Raw genomic sequence first — 23,781 nt, forward strand, 5'->3', positions numbered from 1 at the left:
ATTAAATTAGGGCCTCAGTCATGCGAAGGCGAAAGAAAATTTGGAACGAGATGGTCCCAATGCGTTAACGCCGCCCAAAACGACACCCGAATGGGTCAAGTTCTGCAAGAATCTCTTCGGTGGTTTCGCCCTGCTGCTGTGGATAGGCGCCTTTCTTTGTTTCATAGCTTATTCGATCCAGGCGAGCACAGAAGATGAACCCTCAGATGATAACCTTTACTTAGGCATTGTATTAGCTGCCGTTGTTATCGTTACAGGTAAAAAGAATCATTAAATTTATCGATTTATAAAACTAACTATAAACTAATAATAAAAATAAGATTCATTTGAAATAATTGGCCTAAATCCAATAAATTTAAAAATATAACGCGATTAATAAAATTAAGACTAATTGATATTTATGTTTATTCTTGTAAATGATGTTATGGGTTAAATATTTAATATTTTTATGCTCATTTAGGGAAGTTAGTTTTGTTTTTTACAACTCTGTTTTAGTTGAGGATATAAATTAACGTTTATTTATTACGGTTGGTTATCGCTTATCATCACGAGTAAAAAGTTTACATTTTCTGAATATAATAAATTATTTCTATACATTTTTTTCATTTTGAAGCAGCAATAATAATATAATAATAGTATATATGGAGAAGACACAGAAAATACTTCTACTCCGAATAAAAAATTTTTTTTGTCAAACGTGCTAAATTATTTATATATTCATTTAGTTTTAGATGATATACAATTTTTATTATAAAAAGAAAACAAGTGAGGTCTATCTGCAAAACCTTGAAAAGTTTGAAAAGTAGTGTATATGTTAGCATTACTTGTTAGGCAATGTGTTTAAGTATAATTTCTGTAGGTAAAGCAGAATATAACAAGAAACACAAACATTTTGATATTTTGTCAATAGTGGATTCCAAGAAGAAGTCGCATCAACGGGTTTACAAAAACAAGAAGTTGAATAAAACGCAGAAGTAAACGAATCAATATTTTTGTACAACTGTATAGAAAAAATAAATTTTTAAAATTAGCAAGTTATTTGCCAAAAGCTGCAGGAAATTATTGTAAGTTTAAATTCATCATCAAATTACATTATCAAATTTAACAAATACAATAAAACTAGTTTTTTTTGTCAAACATTTCAGAAGTCGTTCCTTTCGTTTGCACAAGACTTAAGTTATTTCATACAACCATGATTTTTCAATTTTTGCAAAACTATTAATGGGAAATCAGTGACTTTAATATTCACTTTGAAAGTAACCAAAACGACCTTAAGAGGTTGCTATTACAGTGATAAATTATTCTTCCTTCTTTGTAGTTGTTCTTTTAGTTTCCTTCCATAATTATTGGAAGAGGAAGCAACAAGATAGAAATTCATGTAATTTTCAGATTTTCTTGCCTTCATTTATTATTTCTAGTTATATTACTTTATACATTAGACATTGGTTTTATTACAGTAGGTGGTCCTCAATAAAAATACATACTTGGTATAACGTAAAGTTTTAATCTGACACGTGACTGATCCAGTTATTGATTATGGCACTGCCCAGGTTGTCTAATGTGTTAGATGGTTCTTTCAATTACTTTCAAACTCTTGGATTTACTCCTTTACATGGGTCTCTATACATACCTCTAAATTACAGAAATAACACAATTTTGAATTAATAAGAGCAAAATTTTGATTCCATATTTTACAGGATTAGCAAATATTCAACGAATAAACGTCCCCACAACGCTTTCAATTCTTTATGAATTTGTCAAATACATCTTGTATTGTTGTGAAGCTGTCTTTTTGAGTATTTTATTTATCAAATATTTAGGGCGTTACTGATAATTATGCTTATTTCAAAAATATAAAAATAATGAAATCTTACGAAACCAGACTAAAATCCTTCTACATTTCAACATTTTATAGAATATGATCTTATTTTCGTAACAATATAATATCTCAACTGTTTTGGGATTCAATTTTGCTCCATTCTTCATGAATAACTATTTTAAGGTCTTGTATTGACGTAAATGCAAATGTTTGACACGATTCAAATCCAGTGATTTGTAGTTCTTAATTATTTTTGGGAACATTTCCAATTAAGTAACTTTTATTAATATCAACACTATGTTTGGAATTAATATTCTATTTAAATAAATTAACTTTTGGCATCCCCATTTTATATTTCGCACCTTGTCACACATTTGTATACAATGTATTCGACTTATAAAGTGCTATGTATTGAAGAAAATGTTGACCTTTAAGATACCTTTCATACCACAAATTGTATGCCAAAAATGATTAGATGGTTCTTGCGGGAAGAATAGTACAAGTAATCTATAAAGACTTTATTAATAACGCTAAAAACATAAAATTACGAATATTTATTATATTTTTCGATGTAAGGAGAAAGCCAGAAGCTGCCATGAAAGAAAATAGGGAACCACTAGGAATTACAAAAGAAAGGAACGAACTTCAATTATGAATCGTGTTAACAATATTATACACAACAGGCCAAAGATAAGATACTTACCATCGGAATTTATAAATCAATCCATTAAGTATTTTATAAATTTGAAATTCTAATTGGTTGGAAACTTGTTTTATAATCGCACGTGTCAAATAATGCATTCATATTTCAGTAGGTTAATTTGCAATATTTGATAGGTGCGAATGAAATTTCGAGTTTTAAACTAGTTAGAAACTGTTAAACAGCGAACAAGTTAGTCTTTAACATTAATTCACGTTCTTTTGAATAAGTTGCAAGGAAGGAATCATGATATTTTGATGGTGACTTATACATACAACGACTATTGATGAATAATGTCGCAAAACAAAAACCAACAGATATATTCGATGGACTTGTAAAAAGGAATTTTGATATCAGATTTGCTTGACGCAAAATGTCAAGTCAATCTTGCTACACAAAGACAAACTTCTTTATGTTAGTGGAAGTTTACGTTTACTTAGTCATCATACTTTAGTATGTAATCGTAAATCGGATTATTCCTAATCAAGCTTAACTTAAAAGAGACACGATTTGAGGGAAATTTTGGAACATTTCTCTGGTGTATTATTTTCTGATTAAAATTTGTTGGTGAATTAGGCAGTCAGTGTAATGTAAATTTCGAAAATAACCATGAAAATATTCATTTATGTTAATCAATATGACAATGTTATTGTTGTTGTGATTACGTAACATCATCTTTCTTTGCTTCTTTCTTTTTTCTCTCTTTTCATTCTTCATGAAAATGATGTTTTGAAAATTTGTTGTTTAAAATGTGAGAAGGAGGAATTTTTCGTTTTCTTTATTCCAGGAGTTCTTATGAGTCATCATTGTGTTTGCGTCTCTAGTCATCAGTCAGATTTATTTCATCTAATCAATTAAGTATTTCAATTATTCAAATTTAAAATGACGTCGAAGTATTTTTATAATGATAGAGGATAGTGAAGTGTATTTATTTTTCATTTACTCTATTACTTACCGACCAGAGTTTATTTTTTCTTCTTTTTTTTTATCTAAAATTTCAGGTATTTACCTATAAAAAACATCTTATAAGAGTTTATTTTCCTAAGATTCTAAGTTTCTTTTTTATTTTCTGTTGTGGTGTGTCTTATATGAGCACTCTTTCTATTTTATCTTATTTTCTCGTTTCTTGTGTGCTGTTTGCCAAAAATTTCCAAAAGTACAATTTTCCGTGGGTTTTTACGTAATTTTCCTGTTTATTAAAGTACTTGATATTTCTCTGTCTCTTTCCTAATTGACGCTAACATTCTGATAATAAAAGTAATTGAACTTTTAAACATATTTTAATTTCATTCAATATAAAGGTCATCTGGAGAGCAACCCAATTACTATAATTTTCGTGAGTTTCGCCCAAGTTTTAAGTTATGAAGCACACAAGTATTACGCAATTTGACGGCGTGCCAGACTTTAGTTTACCAAAGTTTATAACCTGAATATTGAATTTATTTTTCTCCATGCTTGCTTTCCAATAATGATAACACTCAAATAAGATAAAAATTCTTTGGAATTTCGCGTGGTGGATTTTTGTTGTCTTCTTGTTGCCTCGATTCTGTTTGGGCGCTTGTCAATCTCTTCATTGAGTGTATTTGTTTTAATTGTTATCAGTACTTTGTAGGTCAATATTTCCTGTTATTATTATGCTTCCAGCTAGACATCGGATTTGCCAATCACGCATGTTACTTAATCTCGTTATCTTTGTCATCTTTGCTTTATCGCCAGCTCATATCAATTTCTGCTGCAAATGTCACATATTTCTTATTTCTGTTTTATTTTCATAGTCTTAAATAATGTTTTACTGGTTAAAGATTTTTAAGCCCCAAAACTTAATTTGATGTCTTCGCTGTATGTTCTTAAAGCTTCGGTAATTCTACAATATCATTTATCAAAATTTCACATATTTCTAAAAATCGGGAATACAATATATGAACTGCGTTCCATATTCTTGGCATATCTGTACAGCTTGTGGAAGCAATAAAATGGCGATCTAAAGATCGATCTTTTTCGAGCGCATATCCATTCGGTTACTGTGCCCAAAATAACTCTGTTAAGTTGTACTAAATTCTTGTTGAGTATGTGTAAGACGTATACATAAATTTTTTAATTATAACGCTGCGTTATTTTAGTTTAAAATTTATCTACCATCACTCCCACTATTTTACAAAAGAATTAATAATGTTAAACAATACATGAAGGGATTTTGAATCTAGTCGAATATTTTCTTAAATAATTTGAAAGAAAAAATATGAGTTTCTTACTAATTTATGTATCTTTCCAGGTATTTTCTCGTATTATCAAGAAAGTAAGAGTTCGAAAATTATGGAATCCTTCAAGAACATGGTACCACAATTCGCGACCGTTTTAAGAGAAGGCGAAAAGTTAACGTTAAGGGCCGAAGATTTGGTATTAGGTGATGTAGTAGAAGTAAAATTTGGAGACAGGATACCGGCCGATATCCGTATCATCGAGTCCCGAGGTTTCAAGGTCGACAACAGCTCGCTCACTGGTGAATCTGAACCACAAAGTCGTAGCCCCGAATTCACGCACGAAAACCCATTGGAGACGAAGAACTTAGCCTTTTTCTCTACGAATGCCGTCGAAGGAACTGCCAAAGGTGTCGTGATTAGTTGTGGTGATAACACAGTAATGGGCAGAATCGCTGGATTAGCTTCCGGATTGGATACTGGCGAAACTCCGATCGCTAAAGAAATTCACCATTTCATTCAACTTATTACTGGTGTCGCTGTATTTCTTGGAGTAACCTTCTTCGTTATTGCTTTTATTTTGGGTTATCATTGGTTGGATGCTGTAATCTTTTTGATTGGTATTATCGTCGCCAACGTACCCGAAGGTTTATTGGCTACCGTAACTGTGTGTCTTACGTTAACTGCTAAGAGAATGGCCTCAAAGAACTGTTTGGTTAAGAATTTAGAAGCTGTAGAAACATTGGGATCGACAAGTACCATTTGTTCTGATAAGACCGGTACATTGACACAGAATAGGATGACTGTTGCTCACATGTGGTTTGATAATCAAATTATTGAAGCTGATACCACTGAAAATCAATCTGGCGTACAATACGATAGAACAAGTCCAGGATTTAAAGCTCTTTCGCGGATCGCAACATTATGTAACAGAGCTGAATTTAAGGGTGGTCAAGACGGTGTACCAATTTTGAAGAGAGAAGTCAATGGAGATGCTTCAGAAGCAGCACTTTTGAAATGTATGGAAATCGCTTTAGGTAACGTTATGAATATCAGAAGGAAAAACAAGAAGGTTTGCGAAATTCCGTTCAACTCGACCAATAAATTTCAAGTGTCCATTCACGAAAACGAAGATACGAATGATCCTAGACACATCTTGGTGATGAAGGGAGCTCCTGAAAGGATTTTGGAGAAATGTAGCACCATCTTTATCTGCGGAAAAGAAAAAGTCCTCGACGACGAAATGAAGGAAGCTTTCAATAACGCTTATTTGGAATTGGGAGGTTTAGGTGAACGTGTGTTAGGATTTTGCGATATGATGTTACCAACTGATAAATTCCCAATGGGTTTCAAGTTCAATTCAGACGATCCCAATTTCCCATTAGAAGGATTTAGATTTGTTGGTCTTATGTCTATGATTGATCCACCAAGAGCTGCTGTACCTGATGCTGTAGCTAAATGTAGAAGCGCTGGTATTAAGGTAAATTTTTTTTTTTTAATTAATTATACACTAAGACCTCGTTTAGCGTGGTAGATGCGTTCCTGAAGATAGGGAGCAGCCAAAAATAAATAAATTTTACTTTAATTTTAAACTGTAATACTAGTAATTTACATTTTACATAATGTTTTATATAACAAACATTTGCACAAGTACATATAAAGTTTATATTTGTGATGAAGGACCTGGCTCTTCTGATATTGTTGATTTTTTGGAGAAGATATCGTCTAGAGTCATTTGTTGCTTTCTTTTTCTTTCATTAAGCAAAGGTCGGTAGCAGGCGATCGTATCCAAACTTCTCTTCTTGCTTTTGCACTCCTGTCAAAATTTGGATCATTCGCTACAATTTGATCTACAATTTCAGTAATTGTTTCCAAACTTTTTTCAAGAAAATCTAGTAATTTCTTTTGGTTCATCGTCTTCAAAACCACTGTTCTGCCAGTTCCTGAAGGTCGTCGTTGGTAAGGCCATCACCAGAAACCTGCAGTACCTCCTAAATATCCTGCTCATCTTCTAGTCCTGCTGTTTCGACTAGATTGACAATTTGACCAACAATAGGCTCTTCTCGTTGTTAATCCTGGGATACCTCCAACCATATCTTCTTCCACACTCCATTCATGCACTTTTTAGTTAATTCTTGCCAAGCGACGTCCATATTGCCTATGGTATCCAGGATATTATATCTTCCCCAGAATTTTTTCTTTATCTTCTTCACCTCTATTTTATCAATAAGGTGTTGTAATGTACGACGAAGATAATGTGCCTTAAAATTTGCAATAACTCCCTGATCCATTGGCTGAATTAACAACGTAGTGTTGGGTAGTAGGAAAGCAATTTCAAGTGTTTAACTCTGATAGGTTGATGGAATGACTTGATGCTTTATCCAGCAGTAATAGAGCTTTTGGTTCAAAATTATTTAGTTCCCAGTAACGTTTTACAGATGGACAAAAATGTGTGGTAAATCAATTTTTTTTAATAATGTGTCTTAAAATTTGCAATAACTCCCGGATCCATTGGCCGAATTAACGACGTAGTGTTGGGTGGAAGGAAAACTATTTCCACCTGAATGCAAGTATTTAAGTCCGATAGGTTGATGGGATGACTTGGTGCGTTATCTAGCAGTAATAGAGGTGTTGGTTCAAAATTATTTGGTTCAGAGTAATGTTTTACAGATGGACAAAAATGTGAAACCAATTTTGAAAGATTGGGGTACTTGGGGTTTTGGCATGATACACAAGCAGAGGGTTTAATTTTAAATCGCCATTGGCGTTACCACCCAGAAGAAGGGTGAAACGCTCTTTTGCAGCTTTGACACCTGGTGCACTTTGGCATTATGTTTCATCCACGTTGAAAACCAATTCTGGTGGGTAATTTTCTCTTTCAATTATGGCTTTTAGGGTTGCAGGAAAAATTGAAGCGGCAGCAGTATCTGCACTCGCTGCTTCTCGGGTGATTCGAATATTGTGGAGGTTGCTTCTTTTTTTTAAATTATCGAACCAACCTCTTTTTCATTTTGAATTTGATTAAAAATGTTTATGGCCTTTTGCATGATGGTTTTTTTTACTTTGATCTTTTGACGCTGATCCAAATGCAAAGACGTTTTTAGCGTTAAACGAGGTCTTACTGTACTAAAAAATTAATTTGGCAAATTTTACACAACGAATTTTCTTTATATTATTAGGTTATTATGGTTACTGGTGATCATCCAATTACTGCCAAAGCCATTGCAAAATCCGTCGGTATCATTTCCGAAGGCAACGAAACAGTAGAAGACATTGCTCAAAGATTGAATATTCCCATTTCGGAAGTGAACAGGAATGATGCCAAAGCTGCAGTTCTTCACGGATCCGATCTCAGGGAACTTAGCTCAGATCAATTGGATGAAGTTTTAAGGAATCACACTGAAATTGTCTTCGCCAGAACGTCTCCACAACAAAAATTGATTATTGTTGAAGGTTGTCAAAGAATGGGTGCTATTGTAGCTGTAACTGGTAAGAAAATAATTTACTTCATTAAATATGGAGTTTAAATCGTAAAATAATTACGTAAAGGTGATGGTGTAAACGATTCTCCCGCTTTGAAGAAAGCCGATATTGGTGTAGCTATGGGTATTGCTGGTTCTGACGTATCTAAACAAGCTGCAGACATGATTCTTTTGGATGATAATTTCGCTTCGATCGTAACAGGTGTTGAAGAGGGCCGTTTAATTTTCGATAATTTGAAGAAATCCATCGCGTACACTTTAACCTCAAACATTCCCGAAATTTCACCTTTCCTTGCCTTTATCCTCTGCGATATTCCATTGCCTCTTGGTACCGTCACTATTCTTTGCATCGATCTTGGAACTGACATGGTAAGTTTTATCATTTTAATTGATTTTAATTTTTTATTTAACTATATCAAAAAAAGGAAATATTTTAAAAAGAATGTTTAAATAAGGCATCATTACCAGATCAAAAGTAATTGAAATTTGATTATTTTGTTTATTATTTTTGGAGCTAGGAATAATTTGATTGTGTATAGGTGCCAGCAATATCATTGGCTTATGAAAAAGCCGAATCAGATATTATGAAACGTCGCCCCAGAGACCCTTTTGGCGATAAATTAGTAAACGAAAGGTACACATAAGTAACGAGAGATACGCTTTCATAAGCATGTATCTTATACCTTTTTTATATATCTTTCTTGCACATGTAGGCTAAACTTAAAAAGTTTAAACGTTTTTATATGACGTTGTTTTGGTGCTCATGAAAATGGTTGTAAGAATGATAATATTAAAAAAAAAAAATAGGGTTAGTTTAATGTAGTATTTTTTGATAAAAGATTAGTTAATCTGCAATCATTTTTATGAGTAACTATAAATTCATAAAAGTACGTGAATTATAGGTCAGTAAGTTCTAGTTAAAATATTTTGGAAACACAGATAAGTATAAATACACTCTCAAGTTTTCTGCATATATTATACTTATATAATTTATTTTTGTAGGCTACATTACTATCGTTATTTTTTTGATTAATGAGTAGAAATTTTTTAAAAGTTTGCTATTCTTATAATAGTTGATATTTTTAATAATATTTCCGCTTATTTTCTCAACTATCAACTATTTTTAGCTTATCCCTCTTAAAAATGGAAAGGGTTATTTTAATTAAAAATAATTTAGGTATTTTTTTTAATTAAAATAACGTTTTATATCATGTCCAGATATCTCATTCTCCCCTTATGTAATAATTAATATCACTATAATCGAAATCATGATCGATCTTTTAACGAATTAACAGGTTCCTGCCATTTCATTGGCATATGAAGAAGCTGAATCAGATATTATGAAGAGACCTCCTAGAAATCCTTATATGGATAAACTTGTAAACGATAGGTGCAGTTATAAATCAATTTTTTTAATGAATTTTATTTCTTGATTAACTTTATTTTATTAACTAACAAATATAACAATTTAGAATTAATCTAATGAAAATACTGGTCTGATGCCTAATATGGATATAAATAATTTTGTAATTAACAATTTTTTGTGTAGTATTGGGATTACTTACCTGTTTTAAAAAATTAACTTACACTTGGGTTTTTACACTATTTTTGAACCAACATACACAACAAAATCTAAAAACTTAATATAAAATTACTTAACAGGAATGAAGCCGATCGATTAACATTTTTTAAAATTAATTAAAACCTAGATATAGTGATAGTTTGATGTTTGTGTAGTCTAACACAAGATAAAACATATTATACTACAAACTACAATAACACTTATACACAAATACATACCCCCCAAAATACCTTGCTCGCAAAAATAGAAGAAAAACATACAACGTCCCCTTTTTTGCTTAGCACCGCTGCTCTGACTATAGTTTTAAAAGTTTTTTTTTGTTTTTCTTTTTTGATGTGTAAATTTGAAGTTTAACTCTTGTTTTTACTCGTGTAAACGATAAAAAAACCTCAACGATAAAACACATCAAAAAAAAAACCTTTTTAATTTATTTTGAACGGTAGATTGAAAAAAAAAATCTAAAGTCAGAAAAACGTAGGCAGTGCTAGCATGTGCTACGTATATTTTTTGGCCGATTATTTGTTAAATCCCCTTAGCCCCCCCCGTATCGCCCCCGTCATTGCCATCACATTCGTTTCTTTTAATAACAAAAAAACGAAGGACTTTACAAACAAAATCAATACCAAAAAAGCGTATTCCCTTGCCCTTTAAGTGTCCCTTAGCTTCCGTTTTGACGTGTTATGTTTGTTTGGGCGCGTTTTCAAGGTCCCGGCGATATCCTTGGCATACGAGGAGGCAGAGTCTGATATAATGAAGCGAAGGCCTCGAAACCCTTTCACAGACAAACTGGTCAACGAGAGGTAATGAGCGATGCGAGTCCCGTGTTCTCTATATTTGGTTGGTTGGTTGGTTCGTTTCGTTGATATAAGTATGGTGATGGATCGGACTGTCGCATTCGTGTCTGTCTGACGTGTGCCAAATTTTTTTTTTACGGTCATAATGATGATAATGATGCGTGCGAACGACATCTGCTAAAACCGCTTTCATAATAACCCTTCATATCTACTTCACTCCAGCTCTCGATTCATTATTAGTTTTGTTTTAGTTGTTATATATTTTTGTAATCGTTTTTGTATAATCCGGTTTTCTATATCCACTACCCAGCTTGATGTTAGAGATCTTACCCGTCGTTTTGTTACTTCCTTCTCTAATTATTATTTGGTTATGTACAGTTTATACATACACGATATTAACTTAGTGGTAACTTGTATTTTCTTTGTATTGTTCTATTTTTATGTGTAGAAATTACAGATTTAGATTACTACAAAGTAGGTTTATTAGAGCAATGGTTTCTATTTAACACTTTAAATGAATATTGAGAACCAAATTAATTAAATGATCAGTTTCGGCAAAACATTATTAACAAATTGACAGGACGAGATTTAAAACATATTTTGGAGTTAAAGAGACAGAAAGCGAATTCAGCCCGTTACCAATTTATTATACATATATTTTTGTACCAGAATCACAAATTTTTAATTATCGAAGTGGTATCTTATCTGAAAATATACATATTTTTATCATCCAAAGCAAATAAAATATTGTTTCAATGAAAAGACGTGACCTGAAGAAGCACTTTACTTCAATATCCAATTAATATTTTGTATAAATTGATATGGTCCTTTCATTAACTTCATGGACCAAATGGAATGTTTAACAACGTCTCATCCATGCTTAGCTATACTGAAATATGTATTGATTACATTCGTTGTACATCAAAGAATAGCAATGTCAAATTAACTTATTATTTCGCATCATATTTATTGTCTTCTTGTTCCTGGTACATTAAAGTGATACATAATTTTATTTTGAAAGTCTTTTTTATATCATCAAAATGAAATTAGGGATTTGGGTAAAATTTGAGCAATTACTTCCCTAATTACTTTAATACTGAAAAGCCATGCTTAGCTGCGTATAACTTATTGTCAGTATTAAAAGAACAAAATATTCATAATTGAAAATCGAAATTGTAGGTGTTAATCGAGTTTAATCTTATTAAAACCACTATTTGAACCAAGTTAAAATGATACAAATAGAAAATTAAATCTCTGAAGTGTCCTAATTGGTTAGTTAGTGTTTGGATTCGTTCTGAATGGGTAAAAAACAAAGCTATTCATCCAGGTAGGATTTAGATTGGTACCAGAATATAAAATATTCTCTCTTACATCCAGATAGATAGAAGCATATCACCGTCTCAAAGCGTTTTAGTATTGTGTTAGATTTCATTTACAACTGAGATTCGAAACTTCCATCCTAAATAGTTTTACTTATTTTGAGCAGAACAGAATCATATACATCAAATACGTTTTGTTAAAATTGTCTGTTGTTCGATAACAACTTCACGTATCTCTAAAATGTTGTTCTATTAATTTTACCATTAGAATGTGCAATATTAAGTAATACGGCTAAATTTATTCCACTATGATCTAGAATTTCATTGAAGAATCTGGTAGGCGATCTTCGAATTTCGCTGTTGTTTAAGTATAGCACATTTTGTCAAAAGCACCATCTTTAATCCATAACGATTCCTGATTTCTCAGTTTCATTATCCATATTGTTGGTGCATTCCACAATTTATAGCAGGATAACTAGAGTTGTTCTTGTATGGAATAGAAAGAAAGTGCTATTTATCTAGGTAGGGTTTAGGTTGGTGCCAGAATATAAAATGTTCTCTCTTGCATCCAGATAGATAGAAGCATATGAGCGTCTCAAAGCGCTTTAGTATTGTGTTAGATTTCATTTCCGACTGAGATTCGAAACTTCCATCCTAAATCGTTTTACTTATTTTGAGCAAAACAAAATCATATACATCATATTCGTTTTGTCAAAATTGTGTGTTATTCGATAACAACTTCACGTATCTCTAAAATGTTATTCTTCTATTCATTTTGTCATTAGAAAGTGCGAAATTAAATAATACGGCTAAATTTATTCCACTATGATCTAGAATTGCATTGAAGAATCTGGTAGGCGATCTTCGAATTTCGCTGTTGTTTAAGTGTGGCACAGTTTGTCAAAAGCACCATCTTTAATCCATAACGATTCCTGATTTCTCAGTTTCATTATCCATATTGTTGGTGCATTCCACAATTCATAGCAGGATAACTAGAGTTGTTCTTGTATGGAATAGAAGGAAAGTGCTATTCATCTAGGTAGAGTTTAGGTTGGTGCCAGAATATAAAATATTCTCTCTTGCATCCAGATAGATAGAAGCATATGACCGTGTCAAAGCGCTTTAGTATTGTGTTAGATTTCATTTACAACTGAGATTCGAAACTTCCATCCTAAATCGTTTTACTTATTTTGAGCAGAACAAAATCATATACATCATATTCGTTTTGTCAAAATTGTGTGTTGTTCGATAGCAATTTCACGTATCTCTAAAATGTTGTTCTTGCTATTAGAATGTGCGAAATTAAATACTAGTACGGCTAAATTTATTCCACTATGATCTAGAATTTTATAGAGAAATCTGGTAGGCGATCTTCGAATTTTGCTGTTGTTTAAGTGTGGCAAATTTTGTTACAAGCACCATCTTTAATCCATAACGATTCCTGATTTCTCAGTTTCATTATCCATATTGTTGGTGCATTCCATAATTTATAGCAGGATAACTAGAGTAGTTCTTGTATGGAATAGAAGGAAAGTGGATTTTGTTATAGTTACACGCAAGATTATGATTTTTATAATATGTAGTGAATTTAATTTTTTATATCTGACAAGACTGCGTTTATGAATTCAGGATTAGGAGAGAAGGTTTAAAGCATTTCTGACATTTGCACAGATAATTTAAGAGAAAACGTTTAGATTTCATGAATTCTTTTCTGTTATGACTGGTTTGTTAACTTTAATATGAATTTTACTGACATTTATGAAAGGTGTAGTTAGTTATTCAACTGTAGAGACAACAAGAGTACAAGAGTAGCACTATTGGACAAAATTTAGTTTATAAATAACATTTTCCACCGTGATATGATTCTTATTATCAATTTTGCTAGCTGCTAAACATTATGGCATTTTGTGCTAATTGGCGTAATCAAGGTAATCCAATTCATCAAATTTAGCAAAACCAAACTTACTGAATGTTCCTTTTGCTGTGGATAGGACACGAGCCAAATTCGTTAAGTGTCTCTAACAGAAAATTTTTAGAACCATTTTTTTATTTTATCAAAATTATTGATTAATTATAGAAATATAATTATTTAATTCTAAAACTTTTTAAGATATTTCAATCTAATTAAAAAGAAATATAAAACGATAATTTTCGAATTAGAAACTATTGTTCTTTTTGCTTGAAATTGATTAATATATTAACACATCTATTATCAATTACCACTTCAACACTTTGAAACTTTTAAAACCTCAAAAACACATATGTATAAACTGATTATTTTTTATTTTTTAATTTAAGGGAATGTAAGTTTCCCTTAATGATCATAAACAATTTTAATTAAATCTCCATGCATCCGCTTAAGTCATCCTAAGTCATTCTACATCGGCTAAAAAACCTCTCATTCAAGATTAGAAACCTCTTACCTCTCGATTAGATTGCTTTCTATAAAAGTTGGTCGCAAAACCGACTTTTTTATAATCCCGCAAAGAAATAATAAAACCCTTTACTCTCTTACACACTAAACTTCTCAACAACAGGAATTTTAACGACTTGCATGACTTTTTCTCACTTTACTAACTGTATGTCTTGCGCCGGCCACTGTATAGGTGCCTGCTATTTCTCTGGCTTACGAAGCTCCGGAGTCCGACATTATGAAGCGCCAACCGCGCGACCCTTATAGGGATAACTTGGTCAACCGAAGGTGGGTCGCGCCCGTATGGTGTCCTTCACCAACTTTATCGCACCACACTACTTAATTTTTTTGTACTGTTAACATTATTTTATTTTATTTTTTTTTTTTTTTTAGTTTTTTTATTGTCCAATCCGAATGTTGTCCGATTCGTGTTTCAAAACATTTTTTTTAGCACAAATGAAATCACTAAAACTAATTTTAATGAAAAAACACTTTAATCACAGTGTGTTTCACAATGTGTTTTTCGATGTTGTAACTTACACCTTAATAATGAAAAAAAAACCATACAGTGTGTTAATTAATTATTGTACCCGACGTCATCATTCCAAGTATGCAACCAATAACGCGATTTGCGTATTGCAATACGAGTACTGTGATATTGGTTGCATACTTGCAATGATGACGTCGGGTACGATAATTAATTAACACAGTGTACTCAATAAAGAGAAAAATAATGTTATTAGGTTTATCTGATAGGTTTTAGTCTTCTTTATTAAGCAACTATTTATCAATGTAAAATGATATAAAGTTAAGTTTCTTTTAAAATGCATTGATAACAAGGGCTTTAGTTAAAAAGAACTGCTATCTTTAAATCATAATGCATGATTTAAAAAAACAACTATATAAAATGAGAAGAAATAATTATTCTAAATCATAACCATTTTAGTAGTTTGTCATATTTCACAGTTTTATTTTATATAGGTAAAAGTAGTTTGGTGTGATAAACAGGTAGTGCACCTTAGTTTTTAGGAAGCAACCTGCTGTCTGCTTCTAAGCGAAGTTGCGCCGGCGAAGGCGTCGAGGACTTTTTTTTTTATTAACTTACTAACTTTTTTTTTATTAACTTACTAACTTTTTTTTTATTAACTTACTAACTTTTTTTTTTAATTTATAACGATCACTATCAATTTTCACTTGCATCAAATTTTTATTTAATTTCAAAATTTTCTTGCTTGTTACCTGCTTATTTACTAACAATCACATTTTGCCTTCAAATTAGCCTTTTAATTTTGCGTATCACTCACTTAGAAGTTGTACCGCCGGTAGAGAACCGCTCTCTTAGCTTTAGTTTAGTTTTTAACTATAGTTTTAGCCTTAGTTTTTAATTAGCTTTAAAATTATCCGAGTTTTTTATATTAATACATGCATGAAGACGTTCTGCTCATTTAAATTACAGAGTGTTCTAAACGATTCTGATTAACTTAATTAAACTAAATGTACAAACCAAATGTTATAAATTATAAACGATTACATTTCCTAATTGTTTAAAACACTCTGTACACTTTTTTCTAATTTAATTTATTGAGAAATCCTTAGATTTGATGTTATTTTTTTCTTTAATGAATGAAAATTTTATTTTTCTTTAAAAATTGATTAATTTTTCGCACTTTTTCTCTCGATAATCTCTTAATAAGAGATTATCTCTTAAAAATTTTGGTTTTCTAATCCTCCTTTTTGGCTCAAGCGCTCTCCTTTCTTTTTCTCTATTATCTTTCTGATTATCAAGTTTCTTTTTATAATCACCTTCCAAAAAATAAATTTAAACTCCTTAATACAACGTTCACTCGTTTTATCTTTAGTTTAAATAAAAATTTCCCAAAGAGAATGGCTCAAAGGCCTTCAAAATTCAGAAACCTATTAATAGCAGAACTGTCGAAAACGACGCTTTAGATGTCCAAACATAAATGCCCCCCGAATATAGAAAACACGTGTACATATAATGCATGTATTAATGTTGTTTAACTTTGGACTAATGTGTAATAATAAAAAAAAACAGCATGATGTGGTGGATGTTTTGTCGTAAGTATAGAAGAATTATTTTGAACCATTAACTTTTTAATTTATCCCAATTGCTATAGTTAATATTTCTTGATATAGATGGTTCAGGATAATTTTTGTAAATAAATCGTTTCATTTAATATAACAAATAGTGATAGCGATTACGTTTCTTTAGATTAATCTCAATGGCATACGGTCAAATCGGTATGATTCAAGCGGCCGCCGGTTTCTTCGTTTACTTCGTCATCATGGCTGAAAATGGTTTCCTTCCAATGCAACTCTTCGGTATACGTAAACAATGGGATTCAAGGGCAGTTAACGATTTAACCGATTCGTATGGACAAGAATGGGTAAGTTTCCAAAAATGAAATAAAAATAGTTTGTAACTATTTTTCATTCATTAAGTTCATAAAATATTTTGGCACGAAATTTGCTCTTTAACTTTAATCAAATCAAACGGACGGTTCTGAGGAAATGCCAACGTGGAAATAAGCCAAAAAAGATTAAAGTTTTAAAATAATTGTATGTGTATGTTTTAGACATATCGTGACAGAAAGACTTTGGAGTACACCTGCCATACCGCATTCTTCGTTTCCATCGTTGTTGTACAGTGGGCCGATTTGATCATTTGCAAAACGAGGCGTAACTCTCTCGTTCATCAAGGCATGAGAAATTGGGCTTTGAACTTTGGTCTCATTTTTGAGACAGCGCTTGCTGCCTTCCTCTCGTACACACCTGGCATGGACAAAGGTCTACGTATGTTCCCACTCAAGTAAGTTTATTGAAAGTTTTTAATCAAAATTCAGAAAAAACAATAAAATGCATAAACCTTGTTTATCTAGTTTTGTTTTCAAAGTGTATGTAAGAACTATACGCAAGTAATTAGAACGTGTGTTGTATGTAATAAAAACCATACCGACATGATCTGCATATGTAATGATTAATGATATATCTTGCATTGTTAAAAATGTATAAATATAACAATGTGTAATTGGACCACGCTATGCATCACTTGACTAAGCGACAAATGAATAATGTTGAGAAAAACGAAATTTTCGTTTTCATCTCTCTAAAAATATAAGACTTCTCAAAATAGACAGGGTCAAACTATTGAAAATTGTATCACAATCACAAGCACAAAAGCCGTTTGGTCACTCGTTACGTTTTGCGATTATACAGAGTGTTTCTGTAAGTCGTGGCATAAATTTAATCACTAAAACTAGAGATAAAATGATCATCTTCAGAGACTCTACAAATAGATTAACATCTCTAATCTTATCCATTTTACATACAAGTTTGTTAATATTTCTTTTTGTTTTGTTAAAAAAGATCACGTAAAATATTAAGAAACTTGGAAAAAATTCAAGATTCATCATGTGGCTTAAAAATCGACGATTATTTTTAATTAATGTGAAATGACCAAAAAAAAACGTTAAAAGTAAAAAGAAAGCGCGGAAAGTGACTAACACTAGATTAACTTCAGTTATAAAACTTCTATTATATGATAACTAACTTCAGGTTTAAAATGTCAACCTCAATTTTAACATATTTGTAATCTTCATTAAAAATCCTTTAAAACGAGTACAAACACGACATATTTATCTTCAATATTAATGGAGTTATGGTCAACTTCCGGTTAAGAATATCAACGTCAATTTTGATATATTTGTAATCGTCGTGGAAAATCCTTTAAAATGAGTCCAAACATGATTCGTTTAATTCCAATATTACTCGAGATATAAGCAACTTCCGGTTTGAAATGTCAATGTCATTTTGACATATTCTTAATTTTTATAAAATGTCTTAATATTTGTCACAAAACAAAAATATAATAAAAAAAAATAAAAAATTAAGGTTGGTATTAATATTTAAAAATTAAATTGCTATCTCTATTGTTGCTAACTTCGGGTTTAATGTTTTTTATTCTAACTTTTTTGTTTTTTGAGATAAATGCGTCAAGTTTGGACTCATTTTAAAGGTTATTTTATGAAGATTACGAATATAATAATAAAATTAAAGTTGAAATTGACAACTGAAAGCTTTTTCACGACTAAACCCAAATGATTCTAGTTCTCGGTATTGTCTTAGTTCTAGTGTTAGTGCTAGTGTAAAACTAGAACTAACACTAGACTACTAGACTAGTCCTACATATATTTCTAGTTCTAGGTCTAGTGTTAGTTCTAGTTTTAGTGCAATAAATATATGCAACATGGTGATATCTTATGCTAACTACCTCTACCGCTGTCGTTTGTAAAATGGATAAGATGAGAGATTTTAATCTATTTGTAGAGTCCCCGAAGATGGCCAAGGGCCGAAATTAGTTAGACTTAAATTCTATATAAAATAAAAGATATATGCCCGGTTTCTCGTACATTATAATATCGAATAGATATCGGAGCAATAGTTATCGGATCGATATCTTTTGACGGCTTGGCCGGTTTCTCGTACGAAAATGCATGTAGATATCGAACCGATATTGCGCTGTTGATCGATAACTATGGCGATATCGGTCATTTGGGTTTCTGAAAGGGTCGATAGGAGATATCGGACCGATATCGGATCGATAACTATATCGCATGCAACAAGCACCGATATCGACTCGATAAGTGTGATTAATGACAGTGATGTGTGTTAAAAGATTGCAAATTTTGATTAAACTGTTCATCCAATGCTTGTTTCTTTACCATATTTGTAGATATTTTATTTCGTTTGATTTTCTATTACTGATTTTCGTTCCATAACTAATTCCACTAACAATTTTTTATCGAAAGAAGTAAAATTCTTCGTTCGTTTCGACATAGCGCGCGTATTATCAAACTAATCGTTTTCGAAAAAAGGGATAGCCCAAATTTTAACAGATATCTTTTATTGTACGTTAGTATAGTCCTTTGTAAATTATTTACTTATTTAAAAAAGGAAATAATTTAACTTAAATAATTAAGTTTTTAATTTCTCTTTTTTGTTAATTGTTTTTTTTTACTAATCATTTTTGTTATTATTTGATGATTTTTGTTTGTTAATTTTTATTATTATCAATTCGTTATCAATTCCTTGTCTTAGCAACTTTTTATTTTTGTTTATGTACTGTGTGTTTTATTAGTGGATGCTTCGCTGAGCTTGTCCCGTTTGAATCCCAAGTGTAATAAATAAATAAATAAATTATTTTACGAACTATTTATTCAAAATTTTCACCGCCACCTATCTACGGGAATAAACAAGTAACCGATTTTTTGACAAAATCATTCGATAACTATTGTATGCAATATCTGTCGATCAGTTCGTACCAGAACACCAACAGCCGATATCGACCTGTCAAAAGATATCGATCCGATAACTATTGTTCCGATATCCATGGTTATCGAACGATTTTGTCAAAAAATCGGTTACTTGTTTATTTCCGCCGATAGGTGCCGGTAAAAATTTTGAACAAACAGTTCGTAAAATTATTTATTTATTTAGTTATTACACTTGGGATGCAAACGGGACAAGCCCAGCGAAGCATCCACTACATTGTTTTGGTAATCCAAAAAAGAGAAACTAAAATTTTAATTATTTAAGTTAAATTATTTCTTTTTTTTAATAATTAAATAATTTAGAAAAGAAAAATAACGTTACTAACGTATAATAAAAGACATCTGTTGAAATTTGGGCTCTTCCTTTTTTAGAAAACGGTTAGTTTGATAATACGTGCGCTATGGAGAAACGATCGAAGAATTTTATTTCTTGCGATAAAAAATTGTTAGTGGAATTAGTTATGGAACGAAAATCAGTAATAGAAAATCAAACGAAATAAAATATCCACAAACATGGTAAAGAAACAAGCATGGGATGAACAGTTTAATCAAAATTCGCAATCTTTTAACACACATCACTGTCATTAATCACACTTATCGAGTCGATATCGGCTTGTTGCATGCGATATAGTTATCGATCCGATATCTCCTATCGATCCTTTCAGAAACCCAAATGACCGATATCGCCATAGTTATCGATCAACAGCGCGATATCGGTTCGATATCGACATGCATTTTCGTACGAGAAACCGGCCAATAAACTTTTAAATTTATACTAACATCTTGAAAATGACACTGGCCCGAAATTGTAGGTTCATCTATTTTTTCTATTGTAGAATTTCTTGGTGTATCTGAGGGCCGGTTGTACAATATACCGATAAATCTACCTGATATCAATCCGGCCGATAAACTTATAGGAGGATAAAGATATTCGCTGTTGTACAAACTGTTTTTGTCGGTAATATTGCTATCGGCGAAATAAGAGTCGATTGGTAGTAGTTTTTTCGCATATCTAGTGATTTATGCCGTAGAATGGTAACGCTAAAGTCTTTCTTTGAAGTTTGAATTATGATTTTGACAATAATAATTGTTTAAAAAACTTTTCACGACAGACAACTGACACATTGTACGTATACGTAACGACATAACGTGTATAGGGTTAACGTTTAATGTTATAGGTTAACCTATGCAGCAACCATATAAAGTTTTTATATAAAAACCTTGGTAACCATAAATATCTGGCGGATAAGTGTCTTTATCGGCACCGCTGAGTACCCGATAAGTTATCCTGCCGATAATCTCACCGACAAAAATATCTGTACATTGTAATACAGTACAAACACCTTATCTGCTAGATAACGCTGTCGGGAAGTTTATCGATATATTGTACAACCGGCCCCAAGTGTCGTATCTAAGTCGGTTCTTAGACGTATGATGCAAATCGGAGTTGAAATCGTATAACGTGATTTGCACTTAGCTTTATCCTTTAAAACAAATTGTATTTTAGGTCTTTCGGTATTCTGCATTTTTTCTAAGATACGTTACACCTTTACCTACCAAACACCATGAAAATCTCCAAGGGCCGGTTTATCAATATCCAATTAAGACGAATTATCTGTCAATTAAAATTGTAGCTGACAGATAACGTCGCTGTATCGTTTATCCACCCGTAGTTTAGGGTTATCTTATAGGTAAATATGACATTTGGATACCTACCAAATTGAAGTACTGGTTGAGGGTTTACCTATTAGATATAGTCGGAAATTTAAAAAAATGTGCGCGCAAGTTTGGTTGCTTCAACAAAATCAAAATATATCGTAAAAAATAAATTAAGTTTGTAATTGTGGTGGATAAAATGGATAAACAAGAGAAAGTAAAAAGATCATCTAATTTTAGTACAGCAGAAAAGAACTTGCTGATTGATTTGGCAAACAAATATAAAAATGTTATAGAAAATAAATAATAATCTAATAATTTAAAAAAAAAATAATATAATCTAATATACAGGTGAGTTATTAATATCCCGGCGGTCCATTGTTACTAAACCGTTTGAAAAACAAAAAAAAATATTTTATACAAAAGTTGTTGACTCATCACTTTCTATTACGTAAAATTATTTTTAGTTATACAGTATGTTCCATTTAAGCGTAACGGAGAGTACGTCAATTTATTTAAATGGGACACCCTATTTATTTTATCATATAATGGATACAACTAAATTTGTTTATACAACCGTATATGTTACTATTTCACAGCGTTCATAGTTCCTGAGATATTCAATTGTTCTTCCAAATTGTGCCCATTACAGGATCTTTTTAAAAACCATGTAAAAACGAAATTTTTTCCGATTTTGCCTTGAAACTACGTCGGACAATAGTCAAAGCCAGCAGGTAGATGATAGTATTGAAACATATTAGATACACTATACAGGCTGTTGATAAAACTTAGCTACTTTTGATGGTTTTCAAATGGCTTTTTCTTAAGTTTTTTAAATGGAACACCCTGGATATTGTGTACTAGTTGAATTGCTCATCAAGTGTATGTCATATGTCTAATTTTAATACTTTTCCTTATATTTCGAAATTAAAGAAAAATGTGTAATAAAATGTCATTATTGTACAGGGGTGGTTCAAATTCGATGTCCGAACCGGAAACTATAAGAGTTAGAAAAAAAGTAGCATGTCATGATCTCGTTTTTCGAGAAACTGCTAATGCCAAAGACTTCAAAGCGCTATCGTCTTTTGTTTTTCCCCTACAGGCCAAACTTGAAAATATCGTAAATCCAGCAAGTGCAATTATCTTGGTTATTATTATAGGTGGAGTATTATAGCTGAGACATTATATGGACACTTTTTTACGGAGAATTTGACGACGTAGTCAAAAAAATTTATTCGGTTTTAGATTTTGAGATATGATAATTTTCGTTTTTTAACCATAACCTAACACTACTAACAATAACCTTTTATAAAAATTTTTATTACGTTGTTGAAACTAAATATCGTCGGTATACAAGAGAATGTGACCAAGTCCAAAATTTTAGATTTTTAGGTTTCAATGCTCATGTACCGGAAATTCAATATTATTTTTCTGGAAAAAATGAACAAGTCCAAAAATGCCATAATAATGCTTATAATTTCAAATACCATAATGTTGGTCCATTTTGTAAAAACCTGTACATACAGGAGAAAATGACTAAGGCCCACTTTTACCATCCTCCTGATAAACTATCTAGAGGATAGTTGCCATGGTTACGGCGCTTTTAAGCGCTCTCATTGGTTAAGAACTGGATTTATCTATCGGATAAATTTATCAGGAGGTGGTAAAAGTGGGCCTAAGTGGACTTAGGCCCACTTTTACCATCCTCCTGATAAACTATCTAGAGGATAGTTGCCATGGTTACGGCGGTTTTAAGCGCTTTCATTGGCTAAGAACTGGATTTATCTATCGGATAAATTTATCAGGAGGTGGTAAAAGTGGGCCTTAGTCATGTTTTCTTGTCAATATTTTTATCTCTAGGATTTGACTTAAATTAAGATAGCCATGCATTATGCTTAACGAAAAAAAAACGAGAGAAAAGATACAGAAATATGATGTGACAGACAGGGAAAAGAGAGTGACGTTTGAAGTTTAAACAGTTTATCATAACAATTATTACTTAAATCAAAATAAAATTGTGTTCTATGTTATTAGACTTAATCTTTGGTAACTATCTACACGTATTACAATAATTTTGTTTTTCGGATATTTAGTTTTAAAAAATAATAAGCTAATGCAATAATACCTTATTTTAGTGGCAAAATGAGTTGTTCGAAAAATTATTATAACAACGCACAAGAAATTATTAATGATCTTAGGAATGTTCCGGTAGAATTTGCTACTAATTCTAGTAATACAAGCCCTACGACTTTAATAATAAATGAACCACTAGTAAATCCTACGCAAGTTATAGAAAAACGCAGATGGGTAATAAAAAATCCTCAAGGAACAAAACGTGAGAAAAACAAGTTATTAAAAAAATCGTGTTTAGCGTATATTAATACTAAAGGCAAACAAATCCTGCAAAGTCCCCTAGAAATGTAAATTGTGACAATTGCCGCTACAAATGTACAGAAGTCTTTCCTGC

At 31.6% G+C, this 23,781-nt stretch overlaps 1 protein-coding gene across 6 annotated transcripts in view; it reads left to right on the forward strand.

Annotated features, from left to right (window-relative positions):
- The window catches only part of LOC111415914 (sodium/potassium-transporting ATPase subunit alpha), a 134,147-nt gene that overhangs the window by 106,562 nt on the left and 3,804 nt on the right, over positions 1–23,781 (forward strand). For 3 of the 6 annotated variants that reach the window (XM_023047807.2, XM_023047803.2, XM_023047808.2), the window contains 7 exons: positions 11–257; positions 4,792–6,197; positions 7,897–8,206; positions 8,267–8,568; positions 9,495–9,589; positions 16,541–16,715; positions 16,905–17,137. In XM_023047807.2, coding sequence (XP_022903575.1) covers positions 11–257; positions 4,792–6,197; positions 7,897–8,206; positions 8,267–8,568; positions 9,495–9,589; positions 16,541–16,715; positions 16,905–17,137 — 2,768 coding nt within the window. Of the gene's footprint in view, positions 1–10; positions 258–4,791; positions 6,198–7,896; positions 8,207–8,266; positions 8,569–8,738; positions 8,834–9,494; positions 9,590–10,486; positions 10,582–14,500; positions 14,596–16,540; positions 16,716–16,904; positions 17,138–23,781 lie in introns of all 6 variants that reach the window. The other 3 variants (XM_023047806.2, XM_023047804.2, XM_023047805.2) reach the window with 3 other exon arrangements.

Source organism: Onthophagus taurus, chromosome 7, assembly GCF_036711975.1.
Source record: "Onthophagus taurus isolate NC chromosome 7, IU_Otau_3.0, whole genome shotgun sequence".
NCBI lineage: Eukaryota > Metazoa > Arthropoda > Insecta > Coleoptera > Scarabaeidae > Onthophagus > Onthophagus taurus.